This window comes from Ursus maritimus, unplaced genomic scaffold (genome assembly GCF_017311325.1).
Source record: "Ursus maritimus isolate PB19 unplaced genomic scaffold, ASM1731132v1 scaffold_31, whole genome shotgun sequence".
Taxonomy (NCBI): domain Eukaryota; kingdom Metazoa; phylum Chordata; class Mammalia; order Carnivora; family Ursidae; genus Ursus; species Ursus maritimus.
The window spans coordinates 17,841,337-17,858,636 of record NW_024425675.1 but is presented as its reverse complement, the minus strand read 5'-3'; the positions used below and the strand labels follow the sequence as shown (position 1 = coordinate 17,858,636).

Below are 17,300 nucleotides of genomic sequence, written 5' to 3'. Positions count from 1 at the left end.
TCACTTTGCTGATGCCCAAATTTGAGGCCGGTGAATGGGCTCGAGGCCCTTAGAGGTTAAGTTAGTCTAACCAATCACCCCACTTCTGCTTTCACCATGTGCTTGCAACCTTGCATGCACTAGTTTTCACATATTTTAACCCTGGAAGTTGCATTCTATCACATTTTTTTCAGGAAAGAATAAATGCCAAAGCAGTATTTGCCATTTGAGGAGTCACAAAGGTGTCACTATGTTAGGTTTCATACTTCTCTCCCATCATTTCATAAACTTTATAAGGGTTCAGCTCGAGTATTTTGAGATGCTTCCTTGGTTCACTCACCTCCGGGGACTGCTTGCCATGAGGCATTGAAGCCTCTCCCATTTATAGAGCTGTCGGTCTTGAAGCGGATGGCTAGCTCGTATCCAGTGCTGGAGACCTGCATGGGATTCTCGGATGATCTCTGGGCACACAACTGGGCTATTCGGGGAGAGTGGAAATCAGGGCCTCCATAGACCTAAGACGGGATGTAGAAAAAAGGACTGAAATGAAGAGATATATTTAAGCAATGACAGCCCTTCCCCTGACCTTGTTTTACCATCAGCTCTTGGATTCTATTATCATGAGAGACTGAAATCTCAGCCTTCCTGGGTGGGGATGAACTGTAAACTTGAGCTGGATTTTCAAAGGCACTCCCTCAGCCCTAGGAACACACAAATTCAACCACCCACAAAATGCCTGCTTATTCTATCAGTCAGAATTGTACAGCTGAACTGAAGAGATTATTCCAGAATCTTCCCTATCTCCCCTCTTCCTCTTTCCACATCTCCCTAGGATTTCCTGCTTTCTTTGGCAGAGGCATTGCCGATGAAACAGTATATCAAGTCTGATTGTCTAACTCTTCTAAGCACATGGGAATAGTCTTAGCATAAAGCCATTTTGTCTGTAAAAGTCGGTTCGCTGAAAGCTATCAATCTCCCCATTAGATTTTTCAGGATCTTCCACTTTGCAATTTGAATACATTATAAGATTAGGCATTTAATATAATATTTTGCTTCTTCAGAGAGAGTGAAAATATAACCTCTGTATCAGTGTGTTCTGTGGTATCCTTAAGAAGGGACGCCCCCAGATTCTCTCTGAACTTAATCCCAGAATCCCGCCAGCGGGAAAATGACCAAGAGCAGATGACTTCCTACGGGGAATTGCCCTGGACTCAGTCCAGTATCTGGACAGCTCCCTCTAAATCCATCTCAAGTGTCCTCAGGTCTCCTAGGTTCCTCTGATTTGCAACCATCTACCTGACCAGGACCCAGTGCCCCAGGGACACATTCCTCCCAGCAAGTGCCCCCCACCCCCACCCTGGGATCTCAGAGTCACATCTTTCAGGCAGATGGGCTCAGCCCAGGGCAGGTCTCTAACTCCTCATGCACAGATTTCTCAGTTGGGGGGGTCAACAGGGGGTGTAGGAGAAGGGGGCAAGAAGGTTTAAGAATCAAACAAAAGGTATTGAACCCCTACCTCCAGGCCTTGCCAAACTCGAATTTGTAGCAGAAAGACCGTTTTTGGTGACAGTTTCCAGGCATAACGTTATCTGGGTCCTTCCCCCTCCCCCACATGTATATGCTCCTAATTCGGTGTTCCAGGGCGGAAGGGGAACCAGGAAAGCAGTGCCTGGGGAGATTGTGCGCAGGGCCCTCCCACTCCTGGCAACTGCGCAGCTCTCCCCCCTCCAAGTGCTCTCCCCATTCCTCCCGCCCCAGGCCCTCGCCCACCTTCAGGGCAGCTGTTGACTGATAGGGGGAATCACTCAAGTGTTCTCTGAGGGGAGAGAGGGAGAACAAGAAGCCTACTTTGGTGAGGCGTGTGTGTGACTTGAATCTATAATGATTTCTTTGTCTGATTAATTTCCCCCAGCCATGCGGGAAGGGCCAAAATGAATGAAACTGCTGTTCACAGAGGGCTGAGCACAAGGACTTTAATTGCAAAGGAATGAAGCAGGCGGATGGCTTCAAGCTTATTTTCATAGGAGGAGCTATGTTTGTGTGGCCCCCTAAGTCCCAACAAAAGCAGGACTTTCAGGAGCCCTGTGTGGCCCTTTACACGTACACATATGCAAATGGAAGGAGCAGACCGCTTCTGGTTTACGGTGTCCTTTCCCATGTTCAAGATTTGCCTGCCCCCTTCTTTGCCCAGAACCCAGTCCTCAGAGCATGAAACTGACAGCATGTGCTCCCAATCAACCGAGCCCAGTAAACACCACATATTTGGACAGAACACTGAGCACAGGCTTTAGTTCTGACAAAGAAAACTTGCACGTCGGCAAAATATTCTTTGTTTTCCCTGCTCGGGGTCCCCTTAAGATCACAAACATAAAGGGTATGAGGGTATGAGTCTGCTGGGCCTAGAAGCCTGCAGGAGAATCAACGCTGCCGCTTCAGACATTCTTTGCTTCCCATCTTATGGGGCTGGGCTTGTGACAGACCCTCGCAGAGACCAGGGGGAGTCAACTGCCCACACCAAGCAATTGTCTTGATTTATGGCCCCAAGGAGTGGATTTCCTTTACTGCTTTCTGCGGATTCAGGCTCCTTTCTCAAGAGACTGAAGTAAAACCAGCCAGAGTGTTTCCATGACCCAAACAATAGAACAGTACTTTTGGCTTCCCCAAAAAACACCAACAGTTTAACGCATGACTCTTCAAAAGAGGAAAAAGATGGAAAGAATTTCAGGGTGTGGTTCATTCGACTACAGCATATGACTAAACTTTGAGGGGAAAAAAACGGGTCTGATGATCAGAGATTAAAAAATGTGTTTTTAGCAAATGCTCAGGATATAGAACATTTCAAAGCCTATGGTTTTAATCTGTTTTGAACATTTCTTTCTGCTCTGTTAGCTCCATTTATTGTTACAATCAAGTCAGCATTCCAGGGTTATGAGTAACCAAACGGCTGTTGCTTAATGCAAGTGGCCACTTTCTGGACACTGATTTTTGCGGGGGAAAAAAATATCGGCTCCTGATAAAATCTAGTGAAAACCAGGTAAGCCCCATGCCTGGTGACAGAGAGGTCCTACGTGGCTGTGCTCAGAACAGGAAAGGATAATGCACAGGTGGGTCAAGAAAGCCGGTAGTGTCTCAAGGCCACAGAGCCACCCGGGGAACATTTTGAAACCTATTGCTGGCATGTTATCAGCAGCTATGGTATGAGGGATGGAAAAAATCATTTTATCATCAGTAGTGCCGATTTATGACAGCACTTTCCACCTGACAGGAGCACTTGCCAAGATGTCAAATAAGGTTTTTGAACAAAAAGTAAGGGGGTTACTCATTTCAGCCTTCAGAAGTAAGCTTTCCCAAAATATGTAAGGGGCTTGAAATATTTTCCCCAAACCCTGATTTTGATGGAACCTGGGAGAGCACATCGTCCTAACAATTTAAAAATAAGCCCCCAGGTGACCATAGCCTCTCCTCAGAGTACTTTCTGGGCAGGCACGGCACCTGCCTAAATGCAGGGACCCTGCCTTGTCCCCCTGTTCCCTGAGCTGCTTGCCAGGAACAGCCCCAGTCTGCTTTCTCATGTAATGGGTGTGACAAAACCCTCGGCACAATGAACCCATTTACATTTTGCCAAGTGGGCAACAATCACATGGGCTTTGGAATATGAAAATGAAGGGTTAGGAACATTTCACATTGCTGTGGAAAAGTCCGCTGCCAACCCTTTGTAAGTGCTAGGGGGTTTTATGCCACCGAAAAACATCCTTGCTGGCCAGAAACACCGTTTGAACCTTCCACATGCGAGTGTTACTCCGACTCCTACTGTGAGTGTGAATTTCGCGAGCCACCTTGTTCTCTCTTCCTAAAAACCTTTCCTCTTCTGAGATGGAGTCATGACTTGGCAACAACCAGGACCGACATAAAGACAAGGGTAGAGGTTTTAACCCGACGACTTAACCAGCTCCGTCTCTGATTTCACTTACTGCAGCATCATCCTCCCCAGAGAGCCCGGAGCTGCTCAGTACAGTTCTGGAGTTCTGTGTCCACTCAGTGAGGGCATGGCTTGAGAACCCCATTTCTTTCCAGAGAAAGAAGTTGTTGGGATGCCTGGGTGGCTCAGTTGGTTAAACATCTGCCTTCAGCTCAGGTCATGATCCCAGGGTCCTGGGATTGAGCCCTGCATCAGGCTCCTCGCTCAGGCGGGAGCCTGCTTCTCCCTCTGCCTGCTGCTCCCCCTGCATGTTCTCTCTCTCTCTCTCTCTGACAAATAAATAAATAAAATCTTAAAAAAGAAAGAAAGAAAGAACTTATTTTGTAATTAAATGAAGTTTTTAAGTGTTAAAGTTTCCTCTAAAGTCCATGCCGCTCACCTCAACACCTTGCGCACTGCCCATCACTATCTTTTTGTACTGGCTTACGTGGAGCATTGAGTAGTGGATGGATTCAGTGCTGAGCTCTTCCACTCACTGTCCTGGTGGTCATGGAAAAACCCATCGATATTTTGGCGCCTCTGTTTTGACGATGGTAAAATGGGGACAAAATTCCCTTCTTCCTTCGCGGGATTATTTAACATTCAAATGGGAAAATGGATGTCAAAAATCCCTTCGCAAACCACCAGCAATGTGCGTTATTATGGTGTGTCGATCAGAGATATATATGCTTTCCTTCATTCCACAAATATATACCAAGTGTTTTACTATTTACCAAGTATTCTGCCGCAGGCATAGCAGTAAAGCAAAACCAAAACAAACAAATACCCGGCCCTTTGTGGGGCTGAAATTCTAGTAGCTACAGAACCCTTGTCATGAAGCGCTACAGCCATCTCCAGAGATAGGAGCTTCGTGTGTAGGAAGCCATTACATTTTGCAGACAGTTTCCAATCCTAATGACCAGATCCCTGATTCTAATAGATTCTCAAAGGTCATCTCAGTTATCTGAGGTAAACCCTGTGCAGTTGTGTTGCATTTTGCACCCTGCACCATGTGGACTCCCCCTCGATGGCAGCTGCACCTGCGGTCTCACCCCCAAGACCACCCTTTCTTTACACCCTGCCGCCCCACTGCCTTTCCTAAGGGAGCTTTCTCAGACTGAAGTGTGGGGCAGTAACAATCCCGAGTGCAATCCATCAGTGGGGACAGGAATCGGGGGACCAGTGCCTCAGACTCACATCCTCCGAGGGGTGGTTCTGACGATCAGTCCTCATAGCACCTCTGAGGGTCCCAGTGGGATTAAGCCCAAGTGGCCCCCAGGGGCTCCCCTCACTGGCTCTTCCTCCTTCACCCTCCCTCCTGCTGTCCCCTCACTCCTGCTTCCTGGTACATCTCCCAGTTAAATTGCCTGCCACCAAGTCCTTCAGGCACTGCTTTTAAGGAAACCCAAACTGAGATATGAATCCCATTTGTTCATCATCATCACTCACAAAGAACTGATACTCATCAAAACGTCTGAACATAGAACACTGCTGGCCACTGGAAATAATTTAGGGAGTTTTTCAGAATGATCTGCAATTCTACCGCAAATCTGCAATGTGCTGATAAACATTCTAAATTCCTACCTCCAGGACGTCAAAGTTGCACCTTGCATGATACTCCACATCAAAGTCGTGGATGGTGAGCTGAATGCTACTCCCAGGGGCTGTGGTAATGTACCAGATGCACTCCTTGTTGGGGGGATATGTGTTAGGGTATCCAGGGCTGCTGAAGGAGCCTGTGGTTCCAGACAACTCCCCACCGCAACCTGTTAAAACAGCAAGGCTCAGTCAGTTCAAAGTGGGCATTGACTACTGGGAAAAATTCAAAAATCGAACTAACCAAAAGATAATTGAAAATGTACAATGCCTAATTTAGGGGGAAAACTCATAAAGTTATAATGAAGTTATAATTAAGCAGTTATAAAACAATGAGAAAAAAATCATGGCTACAACTTATTAAATTTATTCTTAAAAAACATTGATTATTTCATTTGGTACAATAATTCTCAGTCCTTATTCTCACCACATCAAATCCTTGGTAATATTTTTTAAATGGCATTCTAATTTTTAGATTTTCTTCATTGTATTTAGGAAAAAATTTCATAGTAGGAAAGGAAAATGAACTATGTGAACAGTGTTAGTGAATACCATGTCTCTCGGTCTTCAGTTGCCTTGTACGTAATACGCTACTTCTAAGTCCTTATCAGATCTAAGATCTAGAATACTAAGGGCTAAAAATCATTACCTTTATATGACAGACTATAGGAAATTTTAAAAAATATGATATGTCTACAGCAGCTTTATTCATAATTACCAGAACTTGGAAACAACCAAGATGTCCTTCGGTAGCTAAAAGCACAAATAAATTGTGGTACATCCAGACAATGGAATATTATTCAACGCTAACAACAAATGACCTATCAAGCCAGAAAAAGACATGGAGGAAATGTATATACATGTTCATAAATGAAAGAAACCAGTCTGAAAAGGCTCCTCACTACATGATTCCAAGTGCATGACATTCTTGAAAAGGCAAAATTACAAAGACAGTAAAAAAGATAAATGGTTGCCAGGGGCTAGAGCAGAGAAGGGATAAAGAGGCTGAACACAGATTTTTAGGGTAGTAAAACTACCCTGTATGATACTATAATGGTGGATATATGTCATTATACATCTGTCAATCATAGAATGTACAATGCCAAGAGGGAACCCTAATGTAAAGTATGGACTCTCGGTGATAATGAAGTGTCAATGTAGGTTTACCAATTATAACAAATGTCCCACTCTGGTTGGGGCTGAGCGGGGGCGGTATTGATAATGGGAGAGGCTCTGCATATGTGGGGACAGGGGTAAATAAATGGGAACTCTACTTCCCACTCAATTTTACTGTGAACTTAAAACTCCTCTAAAAAATCAAGTCTGTTACAAACGAAAACAGTAAATGATACAGGTCCCGACCCAGAAAACTTATATCCAAACACCAACTAAACAAACAAAAACTGGATATATAAAACCCAAGCATGGAAAACCCAAACATGAGGCTTATGTTTTATGTGTATATATTATGCCCTAGAAAATAATTAAGACAAATCATTACAAGAAACAAATATTGCACCATGTGGTATCTATTAAGAGAAACTGCCACTAAGTGCTTAGTTGTGCTTTACAGTTTTTTTTTCCTATTTGAATATTCATAATAACCACATGAAGCAGGTACTATTATTGTCTGCATTTCTCAAGTGAGAATATCAATGCAAACAGAGGTCAAGTGGCTTGCCCAAGGTCACCTGGCTTGTAAGTGGTGGAGGAGGACACCAACCCACTCTGACAGTGGTCAAGTACTTAATTACTGAATTCTACAGACTCCCGTAGGCTGTAGGAAATCAGAGATCTGAGAAGAGAGAGGCAGAGAAAACTTAGTGAAAGAAGTAAAATTTGAGGAAGGCTCAAATTTTTTGAAAGACAAAATTAGAAAAAAAATAGAAATAAATTTAGGGGAAAAAAAGATAAATCACTTTTTTTCCAATAGCAATCTTTGGTAATTAAAAAACATTGCTTGGGGTGCCTGGGTGGCTCAGTTGGTTAAGTGTCTGACTCCTGGTTTCCACTCAGTTCATGATCTCAAGGTCCTGAGGTCAAGTCCTGTCAGGGCTCCATGCTCAGTGGGGAGTCTGCTTGAGATTCTCTCTCTCCCTCTCCCCACCAGCGCATGTGCGTGGGAACACTCTCTCTCTCTCTCAAATAAATAATAAATAAAATCTTAGAAAAATAAACATTGCTTGCTCTGTCAACATACCTAAGTCACCTTTTCTATTTTTTCAGAATATTCTTTATTAGCTGGCAAAGTCTTCCAAGTAACTCCTCTTATTCTGCATTAAGACTTTCCGGGTTTAAAAAATGATAATACGTCCTCACTCCACAAATGCATGTGCATTGTCACATGAGTGCAATTAAACTGCTATGACTTCAAACAACCCCTAAAGCTGAGGTCACATCTGTCCACGCTCTACAAACATGCCTTGTACAGTGAGTTAGAAAAAGGTTTTACAAAGGTTCGGAAGAACTACTTCCCATATAGAATCTCCACTGAACTGAAAATGACTGAGGAGGATTCTAAGAAGAATCTTGATTTGGTAAAGAACTCGGATTCTAGCCCAATAAGCCACTATCTTCTCGAGTTGCCAGTTTCCTCCTTCCATTTGAAAACCTGTGTTTTCAGACGTAAAGTGTGTCGCATGGGCAGTACCTTTCCTATGGCCTATGAAGTTCCTACCTTTATTTCTGGTTAAAGCCCCATGAAAAAGCTGTTTAAAATTAGCCGTGCTGATATTGTTTATAGACTGCGGTGGATGTTAAAAAAACAGGAATACCATGAAAGATTAGAAAATATTTTTCCTCCTAGAACAACACATGGAAAACATTCCTGAAGCCAAAATCAGCATGGTTTGTGCAGCCCCACTGCACAACCGCAGGGGGCGCCGGTCACAGTATATGCCATCAAATCGTGCCCCCTGGAGTCTTGTAACATAGTGACTCATATAAATCATCTGAAGATGCGGCACCTTCTACTAAAATACATCATAGGGAAGCAAAAGCATTGTTACTCTGCCCCCTTTTTTTCAACCTACATTTTCAGCTCCTATGGATCTTGATATCAGTTGTATCAGATTTTAAAAATCTAATGAAAAAAAGTCTCTGGAGTAGGATTACCTCATGGCCACATCATATAAAAGAGAACAAGGAGATGGGAGCTTGGATATCTCATCTCTGCATTTTTTTATTTCACTCCAGTTCACCAGACAAGCTAATTAAATTTTTTTTTTATCGTAGTTGATTCATCTAAAAATCTGCATGACATTTTCCATTGTCTTTTCCAACGGTTTTAGGTTTCCTTGTAAATTCTTGAGAATAACAGGATACGAATACCCTTAAGCTGGTCAGTGTAAGCTGGAATGATAATATCAGAGTCTTGGCATTCAGTGCTGCTTTGAAAAATTACAGCGTTTATTTTATTTACCCACTTACAGCTCTGGAGGTCCACAGTGTACTTTTGCCTAAGATTTAAAACCAACATAAACAAGGTTTACAAAACACAAAGCCAAACTGTACTGTAAGGTATGTCGTGTTCTCTTCTCATCAATAGCACTTAAGTGTGTGTCTTTTAAGGAGAAATTCCATATTATTAAAAGTACCCTACTGGGGTGAAAAGACTGAGTGGTGAGAAGGAAAAGAAAGAAAGTGCTAGTACTTGAAAACTCTGACGATGTCTGTCCTTTACTCCTTCGTGCACTCACTACCTCTGAAGCTTAACATATCAAAAGGTAACAACTTCAATTTATAAGTTCAAGTCAAATGCAAAGAAGAATACATTCATGTAGTGGTATTTTATGGTAAAACTATAAAGTACTGGAAAATGAAGTTAATTCTGATCATTATGGTAGAAATTGCACACTGTCACTATATTTATATATTCTGAAAGAGAAATAACTTTCCAGGTCCCATTCATTCATTCAATATGTATTTATTGAGCATATACAATACTATAAGCAGTGTTCTAGCAGTCAGGCGTATTTAATGCCTCTGGAAAGAAATTCATTTATAGATCTAAAAAGTGCTCTCCCCACCTGCCCTTCTGTAAGTCATTAAACTCCTTTTGCTGTTCCTTCAGTTTGCAAAGAGTAACTTCAGTAAGTTTTGATTTGGAAAAAACAGGGAATTCTATTTTATCCTTTATACGTTGATTGGTGGTAAGTTACAAATAAGAATAAATAAATGGTCATGTTGAGTTGCTAAAAGATATTGTAAAAATTGTTAGTTTTGACAGTATCGTGTTAGGATCACTCTCTTTTGGTACTTAATACCAGTCCACAGATGAGAGATTTTAATCAGCATCTAGCCAGTTATGCTTCACTCTCTGGGGTATCATCACTTTTTCCTCGATTTTGGTATTCTTTGACAAATGTGTAGACGGTATCAGGCAAAAGAAAATATGTCCAAATATACATTTTAAAAACTCAAAAAATGAATGATGTCTGTCTTTTTTTTTCCTATGCTCTCTTTTAGTGATAAGGGAAAACATATTCACAAAAAAATATGAAAATTTCTATTAACCAAAAAATTAAATACCAAAAAATTAAATATGTAATGAATTTATTTGACACTTCGTTTCATAAATTCAAACTATCATTCGGCTAACAGTGAAACATTAAAAAAGGAATTTGGAATTGTATAATTATGGATGAAAGTGAAAAATTAGAAAGTCACACCATGAGCTGAACTTTTTAAATTATAAATGAAAGCAAATGACAATTATAATTCACAACAAATAGTGGAGTTTTTAAAGAATGTATAATGTGAGTCTTCCAGATTTTATTTATGCATCATTTTCCACTTAATTAGCTCTGGAAAAGGGAGTCAGTTTCAATACCAGAAATGTGATTTAGAGCCATATCAATGCATACTAGCCCATCATCAATCAAAAGAAAAAGAAGGTAATCCAAAAGTCCCATTGTGTGTAATTCTGAAAAAGAGAGAACGTGTTCCAAATGCTGAAATGAATCAAAAGCTAAGTTTAATTCCGCCTCATCAACAATGTGTTACTCATATTGGATAGCATGGCTGTTGGTTTTACTATTTCTGCATCTCCTGTGATAGAAACAAGGTTTGTTTTTGTTTTGTTTTTAATAAAGATTGTGGAACTAAAAAATATACCTATTTGAGAAGGTGCTTCACCTCCGTAGTTGCTATCAGTGTTGCTAATATCCAATATTAAAAACTTTCTACATAAACAAGTATCCTCATTTTACTTTCTGTTAAATTTAAATTTGGGGAGAGGGAAAAACTTTTTTAAAAAATAAAAATAAATAAAAAATTAATTAATTAAAAATAAATAATAAATTGGGGCGTGTGGGTGGCTCAGTTGGTTAAGCATCTGACTCATGATTTCGGCTCAGGTCATGATGTCCGGTCATGGGACTGAGCCTGCATTGGGCTCTGTGCTGGGCATGGAGCCTGCTTAAGATTCTCTTTCCCTTTCCATGTACTCCTCCCCTCCCCAGCCTGCTCCCTCTCTTTCATTCTCTCTCTCTATTGAGAGATAAATAGATAATAAGATAAAATAAGATAAATTTGATGGGGGAGAACAGGAAGGGGAAAAAGTGTTTTGTTTACTGCACTATTTTGCTTGGTGTAGGGTTTAGGATTAGACAATCTCTTGTTAAAATACACTTTCTCCTAAATGAATCAGAGAAGGGAACGTCTTTTTAAATCCATCCACCCATTTTGGAGACAGAAACAACAAGACTTCTGGAAAATCACAGGTGTCAACATCTCAGAGTAGAAACAACGATACAAGACACATGTGTGAATATTACAACTAACGGAACAGCTGAGAAAGCACACAGTTGTGTGTGGCTATGCAATAATCTAAAAATCATGTGGTGGTCAGTCGTGCCCGTGGCTTTGGGTGGGTGACGAGGGGGTCACAGGAAGGGGAAGGAAAGAGAGGTGGAGGCTGGATGAGGCTGGAAATGAAGAAAGTTACATTAACCAATCATTATCAGGAAATAACGTAGGAGGTGATGTTTAGACTTCCAGTATCCTCTCCATCATCATGTTACCTGTCCAGTCAAATGAATAATAAAATGTGAAAGAAATAGAGAAATTTTCTATAACTGGGCTTCAGGAATCTAAAACAGAGGACAGTGACTTAGGAAAGCATTTCAGGGGTTGCCGTAAGGAAAATGATTAAGTGAGGAAAAGACTAACCAAGGAGCATACAATGGAGTGAATAAAGTTTGAGAGAGACATTTTTGGAAGAAATAGAGAGAGTAGCTCTTTATAGCCAGTTGGTAAGAGATTTTCATGGAGGAGACAACGTAATTTCAGAGTTGCCTAATTTGCATGTTAGGTTGCAACACTTTTGAAAATATAATAATATTCCAAGTGCAGCACAGGCTGTGACATAAGACTAAATGGGTTCCAACCTTGGCTGTGTTACTACTTGCATAACTAATTTAACCTTTCTCATCCTCAATTTCTTCATCTGTAAGATGAAGCATTAATCCTTAACCCCACAGGGTTGTTGTACAGATTAAATGAAATAACCAAAGCAAGGTTTTTCATTAAGTTGTTCATTAAGCTACCGTAAAGATAGTTAGTTCATATTTGCATGGTAGCTCATAGTTTCTCAAACCGCTTTTAATAAACAGATTATTTTATTTGAAATTCCTAACAACTCTATGCAACAGTCAAGAATGATTGTATCAGGGGCGCCTGGGTGGCACAGCGGTTAAGCATCTGCCTTCGGCTCAGGGCGTGATCCCGGCGGTACGGGATCGAGCCCCACGTCAGGCTCCTCCACTATGAGCCTGCTTCTTCCTCTCCCACTACCCCTGCTTGTGTTCCCTCTCTCACTGGCTGTCTCTATCTCTGTCAAATAAATAAATAAAATCTTTAAAAAAAAAAAAAAGAATGATCGTATCAGATCGTATCAGCTATCCCACTTAGGGACAAGCAAAGTGAGGCTCCAGAGGGCTGCTGGACTTGCAGCTCGCAGTGTGAATGCACATCTGGGGCCACGACCCCATCTCTGCCCAGCCCCCCAATCCCCTACTCCCAGTTCTGTGTTCTCTCCACTATGTCTTGTTGGGCACTTGAGCCCAAAGGCATGGAACGGCAGTGTTGAACACTGTCGTCATTAGTGTTCTGTCCATTACTGAGGGGAACATCACCACAGCAACCTGAAAAAAATAAATAAAGCAAAATCCTTTTTCATTTAATGTGAGGCAAATCTGACAAAATCTAATATATTAATATCATTAGACAGCAGCTGAACTAGAATAGAATAAGGTCCTACAGAGAATCACATGTTTTTCAGTTTTAATTAGTTAATCTTTATGAAACTTTTAGTACTGGTGACTGATAATCTATTTGATTCCTTTTCCTCCAAACTCCCAGTCATCAGCTGAAAGGAAGTGCTTACCTTATCAGCAGGAAGCACACTGAGCTACTGAACTCATAACAAGGAAGAGTGAAGAGCTGTTGCTGAACTTGCTTACTTGTGAAGATAATTTAAATCTTTTTTCGCCAAAGGACTTTGCTAATACTGTTTTTCCCCCTTGGTCTAAAACAAGCAAGTTATAAAATTTCAGAATGCACACACAAAATTAAGCATAATCTATGGATGTTCTCTCCTCAAGGTTTTGGGTTGTTGGTGTTGTTTTTAGATAAAAGAGTTCTAATAAAAGCAAACCAGCAAGGAAACAGCTAAATGGGATCACAGGCTCAAAGTTTTAAGTGTTTTCTGTATTTCCCTACAATTGCTCAAATGCAGTCTCTTCTTTACACGTGGCATTTTCTTGAAGCTATGTTCCATAGACCAACAGCACTGGGAGGGTTGCCAGCATGGAACTGGTGTGGTCAAAGCCCACCAAGGCTGGCAGAAAAGGAACAGAGAACAGACCCAAACAGGACATCTTCATATCCTTATCCTTTAACTTCCAGAGGAAACACCTGAGAAATCAGTGGTCAGTGTTAAAAAGGAGGTGAAAAGCCAAACTACAGTAAAAGAATAAATTTTAAACACAATAAATCATGATGCTCATACATTTCATCAAAATGACTGATGCAGATTGTAATTGTTTTTCTATTATTCAAAATTAAAAATATTCTCTCCTATAATACCTTGAGAGGTGCCTCACTGCTTAGCCCAGTTTCCCTCTGACGTGCTAGAGGGTGGCATGTGGAGGCAGTGGGGTTGCTGGAAGACATTGCCAATAAGGATTCTTCCAGTGAGGCAGGTATGATGCAAAATGGCAACTAGGAGCTCAGAAGTGGAGGATGGTCCAACCCAAGGCAAGGCTGAACTATTTCCTGGAGTACAGAGGCCTCACTTCTGTTTCATTTATGAGATATGCAAATAATACAGGTAAAGCAATTTTGAACAGAGAAATTGAAGGATGGGGGTAGAAGGTGGAGGTAGAGAAAAATGTGAGCTCCCTAAAATGGCCAAAGTTGTCCAAAGGAGACTGTAGCATGTAGAAGAACCACGAAAAGTCAGCAATTTTACCTGTTAATTCTGATTTTACCAGTTTATTCCCCAACAGTCTAAAAGTAAATGCTGCTCTCCTGGGATGCAGGAGAAAGGAAAAGGGTAGGTATCTATCCTACTAAAAGAAAATAGGAAAATCAGATCACTAGACTCTTTGGAGACAAGGCCAAGGGTAGAACCCCCAGAATTCATCTGATTTCAAGGATATGATCTTATCTTAAGGATTTGCAGATTAATTTTCTGGGAGATTTGTGGGTTAGCACAAGCTAGAGCAATCACAGATGAAACCAGAGAAGGAGATCAGGTCATAAAAAGACCAAGGAATGAGAAATTCTCCAGAGAATAAAGAAAGAATTCAAAAGACAAAGCACAGCGACCCCAAAAGAGGAGAAAGTTGTCAAAAGCTACAGAAGCTCCTGTATTAGGGTGAATAGTGTCCCCTAGAAAGTACATCCACCTGGAATTTGTGAATGTGACTATATTTGGATACAAGGTCTTTATATATGTTACCAAGTTAAGATGAGGTCACACTGGATTAGAGTGGGGCTGAAATCCAATACAATAGGTGTCCTCACAGGAAGAGGGACATCTGGACACAGACACACAGAAGGAAGAAAGCCACTGAGGATGGAGACAGAGATTGGAATTATGCTTCTAGAAGGCAAAGAAAGCCAAGGGATTGCCAGCAACCAGCAGAAGCTAGAGGAGGTAAGGAAGGATTCTTCCCTAGAGCCTTTGGTGGAATGGCCCTGCTGACACCTGGATTTTGGACTTCTAGCCTTAGGAACTTTGAAAAAAAATTCTGTTGTTTCAAGCCCCCCAGTCTGTGGTATTTTGTTACAGTAACCCTAGGGAAACTAGTGGACCTCCATTCTTTTCTTGATAGACAGGGTGGCCAAACTTGCAGACAGACACAAAACTACAGCCATTTTGAGTGTAATATCTGAAGGAGTAGGGGTGTGTAAGCTCTCCCTACGTCTTCTTGTGTTAATTACTTCCTATTTATCACACTGAGGTTGAGATAATGGTTGGTTGAGGAAAAGGTTAGAAGATGGAGAAAGTTGGTTTCAGTCTCTTTGGGCTGCTATGACAAAATACCACAGACTGAGTAGCTTATACACACCAGGAATTTATTTCTCAAAGTTCTGGAGGCTGGACGACTGAGCTCAGGGTGCCCACGTGGTTGGGTGAAGACCTTCTTCTCGGTCACAGACCTCATATGGCAGAGGGATCTCTCTCGGGCCTCTTTTATAAGGGCCTAATCCCAAAGCCCTCATCACCTCATCATCTCCCAAATGCCCCACCTCCTAATACCATCACCTTCAGGGTTAAGTTCAACACATGAGTTTTGGAGGGACACAAATATTCAGACTCAGCAAAGTCTATTGCTGAGAAAGCTACAGACAGACTTAGGGCTTGGTAGCACAAGAGGAGAAATGCAAACCCACGAATTAAGGATAATGATTTTTACACTGAGTAATCAGTAAGGGTTTAAAAAGTTTTCTCTTCCATGAGGACCTCATCCGAGGCCCAGACTTTGAGAAAATCACTTGTCTGACTGATTTCCATATAGCAATGGATATGGAGTAGGGATGTCTGTTTTCAATGGTAGGGACAAAAAGAGAGAGAAAGAATAAGGCCATGCCATGAAGTTAATGACTTGGAAAATAGAGGTGAGGAGCTCAGAATCGATTCTGTCCATAGTTACAAAATGACTTTTAAATGACTATATAAGATGTCATAGAAATATTCAAAATTAAGCTTATCATAGCTATCTGACTCTCTGAGATATCCTGAAGCTGACTATTGAAGTATTTCACCTTAGTACACCACTAAAGAGAAATGAACCCAATGGAGCCATATTTGGGAACTTTTCACATAGTATAAATTTTAATTTCCTGTATATGATAGGATAACAATCTTTCATTTTGACCCAGAGAAGTATAGCCAATCGTGTCGTCTTTTCATTTTGATTAACTATGTCCTTTCTTTTCCTCATCTATTCATTCTGGCCAAATTAAACAATGGTTCCTCAGTAGCAATTCTTTGCTTATAATTCAGAGGTCAATCAATAACTCAATCTCTTTCTCTTCTGCATTTTTTAAATTATCTAAGAGTTCTGGACAAAACATATGAAAATAGTATAAAAATATCTTCCAAGGAAATGAAATGAGACCAAAGCAACTGGACTAATTTCCCCCTAAAAATACATGCCTAGTCCTACCTAAGGCTACTAAAAGGATTTTATGAAATCCCCCAAATAGGCAAAGATTGAGGAAATGTGTTCTCTTGGTGCGATTTCCAAGTTCAACACTCATACTTCTATTTTAAAGTATGCATTCTAATCCTGCTTTCTTTTGATTTAATTGTTTTGGCCCACAGTATCCTTACTGGGAAAGGCTCAAGAACACCCCCCGCCCTCGCATGGCTCTGCAGCACGCCCCACCACTGGTTCTTTTTCTCTCCATCCCCAACCCCCAACCTGTCCTCCAGAGCCAGGGTGCTGTCTACAAATGGACAGATGTGGGAGGGAGCACCTTGCCAATGGTCGTGTCCTCTAACCATCCAAGTTCTGTCCAAGCCTGAGCCACAGGATCATTTTTTGTGATGATACCATGGGTGCAGGCCTCTCAAGAGGCAAAAGACTGCAGGCATCCAGCCTGCAAGCTCATTTTCCTGGAGAGGGGCAAAACTTTCTCGGGCCGGGCTCCTAAAGGAACCCCATCGAGTGGTGCACTCTGTCCCCTTTTGTTGACCTCCAGTCAAGCCAATCTACTTTGGCGGCAGCTATCATTTCACTCTTCACTGTAATAAAGCTCCTGTAAACTAGTTTGGTAACTAAAGCATGGTAACAGAGTAGATACCGCTGTGGTCTACCCCAGCTCAGAAACCTGGGATTCCATCAACCCTATATAGCAACTCCCAAAGAGGAGCACTTTATAAATGAGTAGCAGAGCAGATACTGTGTTGAAGGACAAACAACATTGGCTATTTTGAACTAGCTGTTTGCTAAGTAATGTGCTTCCCCCCATTATTGCTACTTGAACTTGAACAAAGGAGGAATTGTGTAATTCGGTGGGGAGACCTTGGAACCAGAATATTATTTACTTGGGAAAGACTGCATATGCTCATTTTCAAACATTCATTATCCTCAGTGGGAATTTAGTTACAAAATGACCTGCTATAAACTCTGACCATCTCTACATTACAATATAGCTTAATCTCTTCTGCAATGAAAAGTTGTGAGGAAAACGTCCTTGCTTTTAGGCAGAGCGCAGCTCTTTAAACCAGAGGCTGTGGAGTTCTACACCA

At 41.4% G+C, this 17,300-nt stretch overlaps 1 protein-coding gene across 1 annotated transcript in view; it reads right to left on the bottom strand.

The window, feature by feature from the left end:
• The window catches only part of CUBN (cubilin), a 256,759-nt gene that overhangs the window by 141,139 nt on the left and 98,320 nt on the right, over window positions 1–17,300 (bottom strand). Inside the window, exons 29-30 of the mRNA XM_008692037.2 lie at window positions 5,522–5,703; window positions 320–494 (exon numbers count right to left, since the gene is read on the bottom strand). Coding sequence (XP_008690259.2) covers window positions 320–494; window positions 5,522–5,703 — 357 coding nt within the window. The remainder of the gene's footprint in view (window positions 1–319; window positions 495–5,521; window positions 5,704–17,300) is intronic.